Source organism: Macrosteles quadrilineatus, unplaced genomic scaffold (assembly GCF_028750875.1).
Source record: "Macrosteles quadrilineatus isolate MER2022 unplaced genomic scaffold, UCM_ALF_1.0 Scaffold_2__2_contigs__length_208266976, whole genome shotgun sequence".
NCBI classification, from domain to species: Eukaryota; Metazoa; Arthropoda; class Insecta; order Hemiptera; family Cicadellidae; genus Macrosteles; species Macrosteles quadrilineatus.
The window spans coordinates 94292865-94309009 of record NW_026542595.1 but is presented as its reverse complement, the minus strand read 5'-3'; the positions used below and the strand labels follow the sequence as shown (position 1 = coordinate 94309009).

Below are 16145 nucleotides of genomic sequence, written 5' to 3'. Positions count from 1 at the left end.
AATTACCCTGTCACATTTTAAGTATAAAACTAGGAACGCACACACTCTTATCCTATAAGTTGCTGAATTTTAACATTAATGAAGAAAGACATGTTCGTTCTTTGTTTCCGGAAATCAAATTACTCGGTTTACTGCAAATTGAAAACTTATCAGTGCTGTAAAGCAAATGTCATCAACGATTGCCGAAATGGACCAATAAAAAGCCGACCACCATTTGTAGCCAAAGTGTTAATGTGCAAAAGCCGCATACAGTACGATCTGCAATTGATTACACATTTAAAAAATATACAAATGTGATTGGACTAATTATGTAATTTATTCTGTTAATCATAGCCTGACTCTAAAAAAACAAAACAACTTTTATACGTTATTAAGTTATACACGTGTTAATGCAAATATTGTCCTGAAATTGTTATTTGTGTACCTAGTGGGTGAAGTGGTGAAATTTTTACGCACGAGCCGTAGGCGAGTGTGGAACGTTTCTGAGTGCAGAAAAGGCAGTTTGCACTCGCGATACACATGATATTTCTCCTACAGTTACTAAAAAGCATATAAATAATTAGTCTTTCAAACACTGTGAAACACGTTTTTGATTAGGTTAACTCCAAACATTGAAGGAAATGAGAAACGCTGCACCAGCTGATCGTAGTCGTAATAAGTTTTTAAGTGTTGCCAACTTATTTCCAAGCGTACACGTATTACATGCCTACTTAATCTGTGCACGCATTTTTTGTGTTGTTTGGTTGGAATACTGGTTAACGAAAAAAACTGAGCGGCAAAAGTAATTAGATACAGGAATTAGCAACTTTCTGTGCTATAATCAGTGTGAGGAAGGCCACTTTGTCAGTCGACTGTACGGAAAATATATTATATTCAGTAAATATAATATTTTTGTAATGTTCTTTGTTCTTAAATTCCTACCTACGTTTTTTAGATTTATGTAATCCTACTGACTATTAGGACCGTCACTGTTTTTAATACAATTGTATTCTATTTTAAGTCATTCTCGCCGGCAAATAAAATAGCCTACAGTTGTTTTAAAAATAATTACGGTCCTAATCGTCAAAAGTAGGAATCTCTTACCAAAAGTCAACTCAATTCAACTCGATTAAAAAATGCTACCAGTGTTGTACACGAGCAAAAATGAAGATTTATTTTTACCGTTAAATCACTCATTTGGGACATCGTACACATTTAAATTTATCTTATTTTATCATTAGCAATACGCCAGACATATAGCTAGGAAGGCATCATGACTGACTGATTAAAGCCTGAATATACCATAAGTAAAACGCCAGACAAGGCGAGGCAGTCATGATGACTACACACTGATGTCTCATCATATCATCAGTAACACGCCAGACAGACGGCGAGGCAGTAGTCATGATAGCTGACACAATAATGTCTTATCATATCATCAGTAACACGCCAGAAAGACGGCTAGGCAGTAGTCATGATGGCTGACACACTGATGTCTTATCATATCATCAGTAACACGCTAGACAGAGGGCGAGGCAGGAGTCATGATGGCTGACACACTAATGTCTTATCATATCATCAGTAACACGCTAGACAGAGGGCGAGGCAGGAGTCATGATAGCTGACACACTAATGTCTCATTATATCATCAGTAACACGCCAGACAGACGGCGAGGCAGGAGTCATGATGGCTGACACACTAATGTCTTATCATATCATCAGTAACACGCTAGACAGAGGGCGAGGCAGGAGTCATGATAGCTGACACACTAATGTCTCATTATATCATCAGTAACACGCCAGACAGACGGCGAGGCAGGAGTCATGATGGCTGACACACTAATGTCTCAACATATCATCAGTAACACGCCAGACAGATGGCGAGGCAGTAGTCATGATGGCTGACACACTGATGGCTCATCATATCATCAGTAACACGCCAGACAGATGGCGAGGCAGTAGTCATGATGGCTGACACACTGATGTCTCATCATATCATCAGTAACACGCCAGACAGATGGCGAGGCAGTAGTCATGATGGCTGACACACTGATATCTCATCATATCATCAGTAACACGCCAGACAGACGGCGAGGCAGTAGTCATGATGGCTGACACACTGATGGCTCATCATATCATCAGTAACACGCCAGACAGACGGCGAGGCAGTAGTCATGATGGCTGACACACTGATGCCTCATCATATCATCAGTAACACGCCAGACATGATGAGGCAGTAGTCATGATGGCTGACACACTGATGGCTCATCATATCATCAGTAACACGCCAGACAGACGGCGAGGCAGTAGTCATGATGGCTGACACACTGATGCCTCATCATATCATCAGTAACACGCCAGACATGATGAGGCAGTAGTCATGATGGCTGACACACTGATATCTCATCATATCATCAGTAACACGCCAGACAGACGGCGAGGCAGTAGTCATGATGGCTGACACACTGATGCCTCATCATATCATCAGTAACACGCCAGACAGACGGCGAGGCAGTAGTCATGATGGCTGACACACTGATGCCTCATCATATCATCAGTAACACGCCAATCAGACGGCGAGGCAGTAGTCATGATGGCTGACACACTGATGTCTCATCATATCATCAGTAACACGCCAGACAGACGGCGAGGCAGGAGCCATGTTTGCCTGTTCGCTAATTGAAGGGAGAACATGTGTTGTGCTTCTCTCATATCGGGCGATATTGGCCGTCATATTAAACTTGTTTATCACTTGGACGCCCCATACCGGGGACTGTCTTTTATACACGTTTCTAATATTGTACATTATTGATGTATACGTCATCGCTTGCTGTTGGGAAAGAGCGACTGTTAATTTCCACGTATTATTTATTTTAATAACATTTAATTTGGTTGGAAAACTTTGTAAATTTTCAAATGTATACCGTGAATAAACTCGAAAAATGTTTACATTTTTTAACTCATGTTAATCTGATTGCCTTTTTCTTAGGTGAAAAAAATGCATTTTACCACATAAGCTTGTGACCTTTTTTCTAAAACTTTATCTTAACCATAAGAACATAAATTTTTGGAACGTTCTTGTTTGCTTTGTCATATTCAATTTATATTTAAAGGATTACAGTTGGCCATAATATTTGAAAGTACTGCAATTCAACTAATTCATCGTGTCAATCTAAATTATACTTGGTAATTGAACAAATATATCAGGACAGTTTGGCTTAGCCGACGATTTTCTCTTCGTATGATATAGTACTCTGAAAACGCCTACATGTAAAATAATAAAATTGTTACGTATGTAGTTAGCTGGTAATTAATTTATTTAAATTGATTACAAACGCAAGTAAATATTGACAAATTGATATACATTTCTCAAGGGTTACTAAATATATTTCTGAAGACATAGTACAGTTAAATTGATAGTACGAGTATAACTTATATATACACAACTAATGAGTTGTAAATGATTATTTAATAATATGGCTTGAACTTGTACGAGTAATATCTGTCTACTTGATGACACTCATCATGCCTCGTAGGTTTGTCAGTGCCCGGACCTGGAAACAAGAACTTTGATATCTTCGAAATGGAAACACACTAAAAGGGTGAGAACAAAGTGGCTTTGGAGAATATGTTTGGTGGTAAGTAGCAGTCGGGGGAGGTAAAAGCTCTCCGAAGCTCTCCCCAAGGATTGTCCCGCGCAGTTTAATATTTCATGTCCCGCTGCGCCGCTCTACTTTTGACAGATCCAATTTGAAAGTCGATGTCCGGCTTGGGACCTGAATCCATAACGTAAGTGGTTAACTGAAAACTTTCCCGTTAACATTTCGTTTGTTACTTCTCGTCTTTTACTGCTTTCCTCTTGTTTCAAAGGTGGAACATTCCTTCGGCTTTCACTATGCAGGTTTTTTACTGTTATAATACTAAATAAGTATTTTGCGTTTTAATAAAATAATTAATACATGATTGGCTCAGGATGGACTAGATTACGATTGTGAGAGGCTTCAGATTTTGAACTACTTTTTTGGTTAATTTTGTTTTAAGTCTCAGACTAACAATTGTTCAAAACATCAAGCCTATGTCATGTATGAAAATGGTAAATTAAACTTTTTCGATGCAATACAACTATCATTATTTAAAACTTTTAAGTAACGAAGAAAAATCCATAATGGTATCAATTTCAATAAAAAAGTATCTTTAAGTCTAAAAAGGAAAGGAACATGTTCACAACAATCCATGGTGATAGTTTTTGCGTCAACCGCGTCATCAGTTGTAGATCACTGCTAGACCTTTCGCCCTTACGGTGAAGTGGCATCTTTAGTGGCTAGGCTGAGACTAAATCAGGGGGGTTAATTCAGGTATACCAGTGGACCACAGTAAGGACGAAACGTCTGGTGGTGATCTAAAACTGATGACGGGGTTGACGCCGAAAATCTGCGTATGTAAAAACAAACAAAAAATATCAATGACATAAACATTTACTTGTGTTATTATGAATAAAATATGTAAATTTCTAAAATTTGAGTTTTTGGAATTTTTGGTTTCCACGGCGACTTCTGTTTCTTAGTTCTTTTGCCTGTAATTTTCAAACAGGATTAGTAAACTGAGATAAACAGTATTTATCTGTAGGCCTATTTATTCATATAAACCGAAAATATAAATACACCGAAATTGTTATACTAAACCAAAAATATAAATTTTCATTAGCGACATATAACAAAAAATATAAAAAAACGCTGAATTATCAAATATATCTATTATTTCTGATTTGGAACCTTGAGGTTATTCTAGATTACTAATATTTAGATAGGCCTACTTAAATTATTGACCTACCTAGGGTTTGTAGTCTTTGAGGGTATGGTACCGCTTGAAGCATTCACCAGGGTGAAGCCAGGTTTGCGTTCACACGTCTCACAGAAGAAGTGAGTTTCCCTCCTTTGACCAGGAACTTTCCGGTTGCTGCATACAGCACAGTCCTTTTTCTGATTCATTCCAGGAAAACTTGCAATGAAGTGGGGCTTTTGGTTAAGCCTCTCTTCTTTGTCGCTTGTGGAAGGCCTACCACGTCTTTTACCACTAGAATTGCGGAAGTCCCCAACAAGTTGTAACAACAGCATCTCCCTGAACTTCTTTGATTCACAACACTTGTTTCCAATGTTTTGTTGATACATGTTGTATAGTAAAAAACTGTTTACTACACTTACTTCCAGTAACCAGAAAAACATTTTTCTCCACCATTTTTTGGACTTGCGGACAAACATATACGACGATATATAGTGATCAGATGCATCAACCCCACCCATTCGTTCATTGTAGTCCATAATGACTGTGGGTTTCAAAACTTTCTCTTTTTCTGTGCTTCCTTTTTTATTCCTCACTATCTCCACTACTGAAGGGTTATGCACAGTACTAAGCATGGTAACGTCCCTCTGGTCCCTCCATGCCAATACCAAAACGTTATCCTTGTGTCGAAAGGCACGCACTTCATGTATCTGCATCTTGTTTGACTTCATATTTTTCTTTTGAAAAGAAGATGGGTTTCCTTGTCGATTCCCTAGGACCGTACCAGTTAGGTGTATTCTTATTTTGGCGAGCTCCTGAGCTAAGGCCAAGCTGGTGTATAGTCTGTCAGTATAAATGTGGAACCCGCACTCAAACCCACACTGATTTCTGACTCGCTCCGCCAAAAGCATCACAATCCGCATGGTGAACTGATGTTCAGGGAAAGGCAAAATAGCCGTGGTTGTAGCACCATAGTAAGGTTCAAAAGTATAAACATAGCCTGTTCTTGAATCGGATATAACAAATACTTTCATGCCCCACTTTATAGGCTTTTTAGGATTGTACTGTTTATAATGGACTTTCCCTTTGAAGGAAACAGTGCTTTCGTCCATAGAGAGCTCATAGGGTGGAACAAAGTATTCACAAAATTTAGCCTGTAAATATGTCATTAAATGGCTAATCTTAGATCCTCTTGATGGGCGAACGCCAGCTGGAGTTTTACTAGACACGTGCAGACACCAAAAAATTTGAAAAAAAACGATCACGGGAGAAGACATCCGTAAAAAAGGGTTGTTTTTTATGCCATTCATGAGAGAAATAATCCTGTAAATTAGGTTTAGGATTGACCCATATTAATCACAATGCCTAAAAAAGCTTTGAACTCATCTGCAGTTAAATCTTTCCAGTTTGACCAAATAGATCTTTTCTGCAAGGGGGTAGCCATTGAAATGTGCTCGTATGCATATGTATTTGTTTCTTTTACAATATGATCTATCAACTCCCCAGTATGAAATAATTGAAAAAAATCCAAAGGGGTTTGAGGTTGTTGTGGCCCCAATGGGGCCTTGTACCCTGACAATAGAGTATAGGGAAAAGTATCAAAATCTGGGTCAGAATCTAAGTAAGGTTTATAGTTTTTGTCTTCACTGGAAGGCTGTTTCTTCGGTTGCTTAGGCTGTGAGCTTCTTGGACTCTTTTTCGTAGGCGTAGGCATTTTTCTTGAATAAATTGGAGTTTTAGAACTGCATATGTTTTTGGGCCTACCTCGGCTACGCTTTGGTGGTACCGGTACCGCTACTACAGGAAGTAATTCATCAATAACTGGACTGACAAATAAATCCCTACTAGTTGAGGGTTCGATTTCTTGATGAACATTAGGCTCATGTAGGCTACTTACAGGTAAAGTTTCATCTGGGCTTTGTAATAGAGCACCAGAGATAGGCAAGTCATCAGAGTCAACAAATAAATTACGACTTGTTGAAGGGCAGGTGTCTTGTAGAAAACTAGACCTATGAAGGTTAGGCTTAGGCCTACTTACAGTTTCAGCTTTTGCTGGGCTTTTAGAATCTCCTACTAAAACTCCAAAGTTTACATCATGGGCCAAATCACCAAGTTCTTCTAAGTCACTGTCATCAAATAACAATATTTCCTCATTATCTAAGTCCGGAGCACAATCTAAATCGGATTCTTCATCAGAAGTCAAACCTCTTTCAAATAATTTACTGATCAAGGAGTCTGACAAAGAAAGTTCGTCATCCATTTTAACGTGAAATAAACATAATTACCCGTTCACTTTGCTAAATTATCGGTAATTAACCACTGAAAAATGTTTACTAAACAATAGTTACCCAAAACAAGTAAAATATAATATAAAAATCGCGATAACAGTCGCTGCGAACAAAGAATATAAACTAGCAGAAGCAGACGTTCAAGTAAACAAACACGAAACGAACCAAACTTATTTCAAAGCCAACTAAATCGTTCGTGGTTGTTTTCTTTGATCCAAGGGCAGCTAAAATAAATTGAGAAAACCATTGATCAGTCTTTCTTATCATTTTAAACACTTCTGCACTATATCAAATGAGTTTAGAGTCGTTTAAAACAATGTCGCGGCAGCCGCGACATTCGAGCGGAAGCGTCAAAAATGGATGTCGCGGCCACCGCGACATACGAGCAGAAAGGGTTAAGAAATTTTTTGACTAATCATTTGTATGCAATGTCAAATAATGAATTATTTTAGATAGACTTATTTAAACGAAATTTAAGTTAAACTCAATGCACTTTTTTACTAAACAAACACAATTAACTGTATTTTTTTAATAGTGTTATATACAGGGTGTTGAAAATGTCTGGAACCAACATTATATCTGGTGAGTGGTTAAAGAAAAACAACTGATATTTTGTGTACGGATATACTATGGTTTTACCTATCTTTTGGTGCCTTATGAAATTTTTTACCACTTATAGGGAACGTCCTGTGGAGGATGCAGTAAAAAGTTTTAATGGAAGCCTATGGTAAATGATACATAATTTTAAAGGCCATTTTTTTCTTAGTAAGGAGCCACAAGTTTCATCTCAAAAGGACCACCCTAGCAAAAATGGCGACTGTTTGAAATTAAAAAAAAAAAAACATTGCTATTTAAATGGTCCAGATTTGTTTCCTTTAAATGCTATTACAAGCCATTTACGAAGTACAGTAGTTTATCACGTGGTGAACTGAAAAATGACTTTTAAAGTGTTGAATAAGATTTAAAATTCTAACAATTAAATTTTTATGTAGAAAACAGATAAATAAAACAATGACTTACAGATTTGTAAATGAAGTATGGAAATTCAAGTTCCAAGTGTTTATACAAAATTATAGCAAATGTTCAAAATGTTTTCCTTCCACAGTCTGACAATGTGCACTTCGAGTGTAGAAATCTGATACAGCATTGTGAAAAGCTTCTTCAGAAGTTTTGCGTGTTTCTTCCATAATTCGCTGCCTCAGATCATCTAAGTGGTTGTGTTTTGTAAACATTATCTTTCAAATGCCCCCAAAAGAAATAGTCTAGTGGGGACAAATCAGGAGATCTTGGAGGCCATTCAAGTGCTCCCCTTACTCAGAAAAAAGTGGCCTTTCAAATGATGTATCATTTACCATAGCCTTCCATTAAAACTTTTTACTGCATCCTCCACAGGACGTTCCCTGTAAGTGGGTTTTTTAAATTTCAAACAGTTGCCATTTTTGCTAGGGTGGTCCTTTTGAGATGAAACTTGTGGCTCCTTACTAAGAAAAAAATGGCCTTTAAAATGATGTATCATTTACCATAGGCTTCCATTAAAACTTTTTACTGCATCCTCCACAGGACGTTCCCTATAAGTGGTAAAAAATTTCATAAGGCACCAAAAGATAGGTAAAACCATAGTATATCCGTACACAAAATATCAGTTGTTTTTCTTTAACCACTCACCAGATATAATGTTGGTTCCAGACATTTTCAACACCCTGTATATTTTAATATTATACTATTTTAATAAGTTATTCTAACCACAGCTGCATAGAGCGCTCAGAATAGTACTATGTAACTGTAAACTATTTAAGAGCGGTTCCAGTTTGGACTGCGGTGGTGAGCCTAATGCTCTCTCGTTAGTGTTAATGTGTGTCATTATACAACATTGTTTCTCGTCCAATTGTACTTGGAGGAGAGCTGATAATTTGTTACGACATAACAGGACGGAATACAGGATTTAAATGTAATTTTTAAATATATTTTAGAATTGAACCGTAATTGCATATTAAAACCCGTCATAAGTTTTAAATAAAATTTATTTTCGATAATTTATTCTTGCTGCTTTATAGCACAAAAATAAGAATAAATTACGGAAAGGCACATTGTATCTTCATTACATCTTCATCTAAACTAACTTTTGAAAAAAAGCGGAAATAAAAGTTGTAAGATGTTTTGCAGGTAGCTTAAGCTTATTTTTCTGTTGCTCGACGTAGCTTGCACGGAAATCCATTTTGTTGTCAACCCTCGGTGGTTTTTTATGTGTTAAATAAACAATTTAACTACCATCGAGCAGTGATTTAGGTATAATGAAGGCTCTAGGAAATGTCCAACACCGGTCGCGATTGCAACATCCAACACGCAACAACATGGTGTCATTGTCATGTTGTACAAAGGTAGCGGTTACGCTGTTCAACTGGTACAATGTCATTCTATCGGTTGTTCCATCGTCCACTTGGAGGAAGCTCAACCTCACATCACACATGGACTTGAGTTCATCGTTCTCGTGGGGTATTATCTTGGTAAATCGGGTTGGTGTCAGGAACGCATTAAGTTTCATGGTCTGTTGGGAGGTTGGAGTAGTATTCTTCATTGGCGGTTGAGTTTTATCTAATGATAATAATAATTGTGTTGTGTAATAATAATTGTTGGTAATAATATAGAATGAATAATATAAGTATAATGTAATAGCTAATACATCTTAAAATAAAAATAAAAAAACGAAGAGTGTGTAAACAATGTAATACAAAAATGTTCTCAAAAGCCATAAATTAGGGTTTGAATGCAAGTTAATTGTTGCAAATTATTGTTCCTTACTCATCTACTCAATCTACTGAAGTTCAATATGTGTATTTTAAATAAAAATCAGAGTGTTACAAGTGTTTGATTTTTCTAATGTATACATGTTTAGAGAAAGAGAGATTTGAATTGTGAAATTATTTACCTATACTGTATATAAAAAATTTCAAATTATCAAAAAATATTTAAAACAACTTTGTTACATCATTGAAAGATTAATAAATATCAATTGGCTTAACCTAAATTATATAGTTTACCTAAACTAAGACATTGAATACTTAAAAAAATGGCCCTGTTGGATTTCAAATTGACAGTTGCAATGCATTTTTAAAGTAAACAATATTTTCCTTGACATTTAGCAAATAGCAAATTCCTTAGTGAAAAACTCTACAAGCCGTAAAAATGTCTAGTCTACATACCTAACGTAGCTATTTCCTCAGGTAACAATTATTTGGATGTTAATCGGGAATTATCTGAAACAATTTTTTATTTGTTTGTTTGAAGTTCATTGTTGGTGATGGTGAGTTAATGTTGTTCAAAGGTTTATTGCGGACATTTTCCATCACGATTGTAAAAAACAATACACAACGTTTCGGGATCTGGAATCTGATCCCATCCTCAGGTGAAAAAACTTAACTAACACATTACAACTAACAATACACAAACGCCATGTTCCAACTTAGGTTGGGCGTTTGTGTATTGTACCAAGCCCTTAAAATGTAGTTTACACTAAAGACCATTAGCTGGTCAACGAAGTCAGAACTAAAACTGTTAAAGATGTTTTTACATTTACATAATACGTCTACGTCTGTTTTACATGGCCATAAATTATCAGTACTCCTCCAAGTACAATTGGACGAGAAACAATGTTGTATAATGACACACATTAACACTAACGAGAGAGCATTAGGCTCACCACCGCAGTCCAAACTGGAACCGCTCTTAAATAGTTTACATTTACATCGTACGATCTCCTGTGTTCTGTGCTGCTTTGGTTAAACACAACATTTCAAAAACGTTAGCATAATATTAGATTTTCGTTTTTGTGCAAAAAATATTCTCAGAAAATACAATTGTGTTTGTTCGTGAGACCTACGAAGGATTTCTGACTTTGCAGTGGACGGTAATTTCCTCTGTTGTAGGAATCAAAAGTCGGCAACGAGATTAAGTCAGTGGTTCATTGGTTACACCAGTCCTTTTAAGAATTGTTTTAACTCGTCACAATTACTTTTTATTGCTAAATTGTTATTGCTTTATTAATTCAAAAGGATTACTTTGGCGTATATTCAAAATGGGACGGTTATCCACCAAAATTATTTCCTAAATCCTGAGATTTTTGTTCCAGTTAGCTCCCCTAATTGTAATGCAAATTGTAATGCTAATTGTAATGTAAGGTCCTCTTATTACTGAGGTCCAGTTTACTATTTAGGTTAGCTTGGTAGCTGTAATTATGAATTTCTTTTACTCAAATCGAAAACTGTGAGAACTTAAGGAAAGTTGTCTTTTTTACTACATACCAGGCTTCGAGTTGCTATCAAACCTGTCCAGATACTCCCGGTCCAACCCTTAGGTAGATATTTATCATGCTATTTCGTAAGAATCGTGGTTTCCACCCAGAACCTTTGCTGGGTATGAAATCACACACCCTCTACAGTACCATCCTTCTTCTTTGCAAGATCGGTAACATATTTGGTATTTTCGGTGGCCAATAAAAAAATCCCACATTTCCCTTACATTCATCGAAAATAATGTCGTGAAGCCAATGAAAAGGTGCATCCTCTAATGATTCATCCTGCTCCTTAAACATTTCCGCCCACCCGGGATCAGTAATTTCCTTTCACACCACAAAAGTCAATTAGGACTCAGGAGAGTTGTGAAACAGTAAATTGATTTTATTACTTAGCACACTAAGAATCTACTGATGATAAATAAATTACGAACATGATACATATAACATGAACGTCGAAGCTCGGCCATTGAAATACATTAAAACGACGTAGAATAAAATTAAGCTTTCTATGAATTAATTAACTAAATAAGTAACTAACATCTTATTCCTTAACACACAATCTAACATCTAATTCTTATACTTTCGCTATGTTCATACTTATAATCAATGCTGTTTTTTGTACAGTAGTTTCGTTAATTCTCTATTATGTTTATTTGTTTGTTGTTATCCTCACCAATTGTTGTTTAAAGTGTATTCCAGTCATTCGTCTATTGGGTCTGAAGATAATTACAATCAAATTAAATCAAACCAAATCGTTTAATTTGTTACCATGTATTGTTGAACTAAATAGTCCTACATCTTCTCTTAGTTCATTCTCATTTTGTCTTCATTTGTTTATCTTCATTCACACAGTCACATGTTTTGTTTTTAAATTTTAATTGTTGGACATCTAGTAGTTAAACTGCTTGCATTTACAGTGTTGCCAATTTTAATAATGAAATATTATTTTTAGATACAATGTGAATATAATTTGATAACATATGATAATTAGTAAATATTGAAATGAATTGTAATTTAAACTAATAATAATAAATTGTAAACCTAAACACTGGTTAGTGAATTTTGATTGAGTTAATAATTTAAATATGAATGAAATAAAGAAAACTGATAAATACTAAAAAACTGATAAATACTTAACACGTTTATTAAGCCAGAATTAACACAATATTGTACAATTTGTATTGGCTAAGTCATCATTAATAAAAGTTAGCAATCGAAATCGATCACCACTTACCATATTTCTATGTATTAACCGTCTTGTGAGTAAACACTATAAGTGTAAATATATTTATTACAATTGTTATTCGGAAGGTTGTTTGTACTTTAAAGTGTAAATATCAATAAGAAAATGTTTGCCAAAGAACGTCAAGCAGCGGGTTGTTTGGTCTCGATAATGACAGCCAATTAGAGTAGAGCTTTGACAAGACCTCTTGTAGATTAGCATTCGTCATTAGCTTTGTAAACCTCTAAACGTCTGGCGCTGGCCTTTGATTATTTACATCTATTTAAATCTGTATTAAAGACGACCAAGTTGGTATTCTAGATTTATTGTGTTGAATTGGTACCTACTGCGGTTTGGTAGTAATTTTTATTATTTATTTATTCATTTCAACAGATACACCATTTACAAAATAATATGTGTTTTAAGCATGATGAGTAGAATAAAAAGATAACGATTGCATTGCAAATAACAAGAAAAGTTACATGAGTTTCAAACAAAAAAAGTTTTCAATTACTATTTAAAAAAAAAGTAACAAAGTGTGATATTATTAAGTGTTTGGTTAAAAAATTAAAACTAGTGGTAGCAAGTGGTACAGAATTTTAATAAATAAAAACAAGTATACTGGGATATAAACTAATTTGAATGAAGCTATGACATATATAGTTAATTCTCTAAAAAACACGTTCACTTTTTCACTCATAAGATTTCTTTGTTATCCTTTTTTATAATATGTATACTCAACATAATCGGAGCCTTTAAAAAGTAAAGAACTAAACTCTATAAGTTAAAAAACAAAACTTAATACAGCAGGAAGCAATATAAATCAGAAAATGTTTTGCCAAATAAAAATATCTTTTAAGGTTGCTTCTTTTTTGTTTGTTATATAATGGCAAAAGGTCAAGATTTTTGTTTCCTTCATCAGTGATTTTCTTTTTAAAAACTCTAATCTATGCCGCCAACCAATCGATGGGGTTCGTGTTATAGCTGGTATTTATCCAACAACATTCTATTAAGTCAATGCTATTAACCATTTATTCCATTCATTCTTAAACGTTACTTAACTTTTATTTCCTACTTTTGTTTTCTACAGCCTTAGTTTTATTGTTAATTAAATTCTGCATATTATAAAATAACTGCATTATATTATTAGAATTTAAATAGTAAAAAAATAATATATATATCCTGATATTTAGTTTGTCTGGGGGGGGGGGGAGGCGCTAGTATGTGATTGATGCGATCCTGGGGATTCAATCTAACTTGGGCTCGAGAGCTTTGAACTCACTTACCAACTGGAAACCTATTCTCATAAAACAGACAAGGATTTGAAATGGTTAAACGACCTCGTGTAGTTTCTTACATTTCATTTGGTAAATGGTGTAGAAAATCTTTTCAAACAAATCATGATTTGTAAAGTATAATGACATACCTTAGTGTCTCGTGGTGGTTTGTTAAATATATGAATGTAAGAAAGTTTGATCAAATATACAAAATTGACCGATTTGATGGGTTTTATCCATGTACGTTTTAGTATTATGTTTCTAACTATAATTTAAATGAAAAACTTGTATAGTGATTCAACTAAAACACTTAACTTTATCTTCTTTTCAAATGAATTGACCAAATTCTTTTCTAAGTTTTAACTGTAAAATCTGAACTTGGTTACATTTATTTTCAATTTTTGTACAGTCTAGAAGCAAACTACCGTCAAGTTTTGTACTAAAATAATGTTAGGGACTGATATTTAAGTTGTAAATTTACCAAGATGATTTTTTTTAGTTCATGTTCAAACAATGACTTAAATATACCAGTAAATTAGTGCCATGTTTCTTAAAGAAAAAAAAACCAGGGGACCAAGCATTGGTCGTGGTGCTTCATTTGTTCGAGATGTTTAAACATAGTCCTACATATCTGCAATATCCATAATATTATAAAATATACCAGGGACGTGTGCATCTTGTCCATCGCTGGCTATCAAATTAACCTGATCAATATGCGCAGTAATGATTAGTAATGATGATAATGTTGTTTGGACATTTTTAACACTACCCTCATTGTGAGGTGGGCAAATCTGTCGCTCCGGACCATTTGATATCCAGACATTTTATAAACTTCATAGGATGTTTCAGAAGACAACCACGTCTCTGTGACTAAAATCCTCTATAAATGTACAGATTTTCAAATCCAGTATTCAGGGAATGGATATTATTCGATCATAGCCATGATAAGAGAGGAAGGGAGAGAAAGTTTCTTCAAAACGACTTCCCACCCTATGTCACCTCGCAGGAAGTCAGTGTAGCAACATTAAATTGATTGATTTTATTTTTAAATACATATAACAAAACCTAATATTATTTAAATAGTGCATAAATCTTTAATTTTTTAAAGGAGATATTAGATCGGAAATTCGATCAGGAAAATAGATTTTGACTTAGTCTATAGTTTTGCTGCTGTGTTTTTTTTTGTTCTTATTCTAGTCCATAATTTTACCACTTTCATCCTCCAGGAGTATGACCTCATACTTTTAGGGCCTCATAGGAGAAAAACACAAATGAAGTATTTTGCGATTTCTAGTATTGACAATCTCCTAATTACGACTAGAGACAGTTTACAAAGCTTTCTTATGATGAAAATTGCTCATAGTTAAGGAAAGTTTTATATATGTTTGAAGTACCAATCAGAATGTGGTTTCTATTACGTTTATGCACTTTTGAGCTATAAGGTGTATATGCCTGATAACATATGTTCGTAACACGCTGTGTGCCGGAGTTGTAGGTGGCTCAAGAAGCATTTACTGAGCCAATTTCACGCACTGTTAGGCCCTAGTGTGGCTGGTCTCCCTACACATAACTACTACGACCGAATTTGCTTTGCATTTTTAATATGAAAATAACTGCCTATCGACTAACGCCTAAAATAAAATTATGCCTAATAGTTCCGGAAAGAGATTAACGTGCCAATATTGCTAAAGATCCAAACGTTTCTTAAATTTATCTGTCAACTATAACTAGGATTACAATTTTCTTTGAAAAAATCTTAAAATATTGTACACTTTATAAATAAAATATTTCGATGATTTAAGTTGGGAATTTTATACGTAAACGTAATAAAGCACCAGTTTCTATCAGGCAGATAAATGAGCATAAAGTACAATTTTATAAAATTTTACATGTTGTTTAAGAAAGTTTGTTCAATCATGACCGCATTAAAAAATATCAAAGGCAGAAAATACATTTTTAAAGTTCATAAGACTAAGTAGGTCTTACACGTTTAAAAATAAATTTCTGATTGCAACAATTCAGTTTGTTGTAAAATTATCATTACACACTCCAGTCGGTTGATTCCATCGATCTCTATTATTAGATTGATTCTCATACAAGTATATACAAACGTTTTATTACTAATATGACTGTTTATTGTACCTACAATTTGTATTTAAGTGTAAAACCTGAAAGAAAATCTTTGCCAAAGAACGTCAGGCAGCGAGTTGTTTGGTCTCGATAATGACAGCCAATTAGAGCAGAGCTTTGACAAGACCTCTAGTAGATTAGCATTCGTCATTAGCTTTGTAAACCTCTAAACGTCTGGC

General features: G+C 34.8%; 1 protein-coding gene across 1 annotated transcript; it reads right to left on the bottom strand.

Moving 5' to 3' along the window:
* Positions 1-4539: 4539 nt before the first annotated feature.
* Positions 4540-7018, bottom strand: LOC128984600 (piggyBac transposable element-derived protein 4-like). The gene is made up of 3 exons (XM_054403937.1): positions 6797-7018; positions 4810-5912; positions 4540-4552 (listed from the first exon to the last, which is right to left on the bottom strand). Exons 1-3 carry the CDS (start codon positions 7016-7018, stop codon positions 4540-4542), a joined length of 1338 nt encoding a protein of 445 aa, XP_054259912.1.
* Between the last annotated feature and the right edge of the window lie 9127 nt (positions 7019-16145).

Excerpts from the sequence above, each read along its gene's own strand:
- LOC128984600 (XM_054403937.1), bottom strand. The coding sequence starts at position 7,018 with ATGGATGACGAACTTTCTTTGTCAGACTCCTTGATCAGTAAATTATTT. Across the intron at positions 5,913-6,796 it reads GCCCAGCAAAAGCTGAAACT|GCTAAATTTTGTGAATACTT; the intron begins GTAAGTAGGCCT and ends ACATATTTACAG.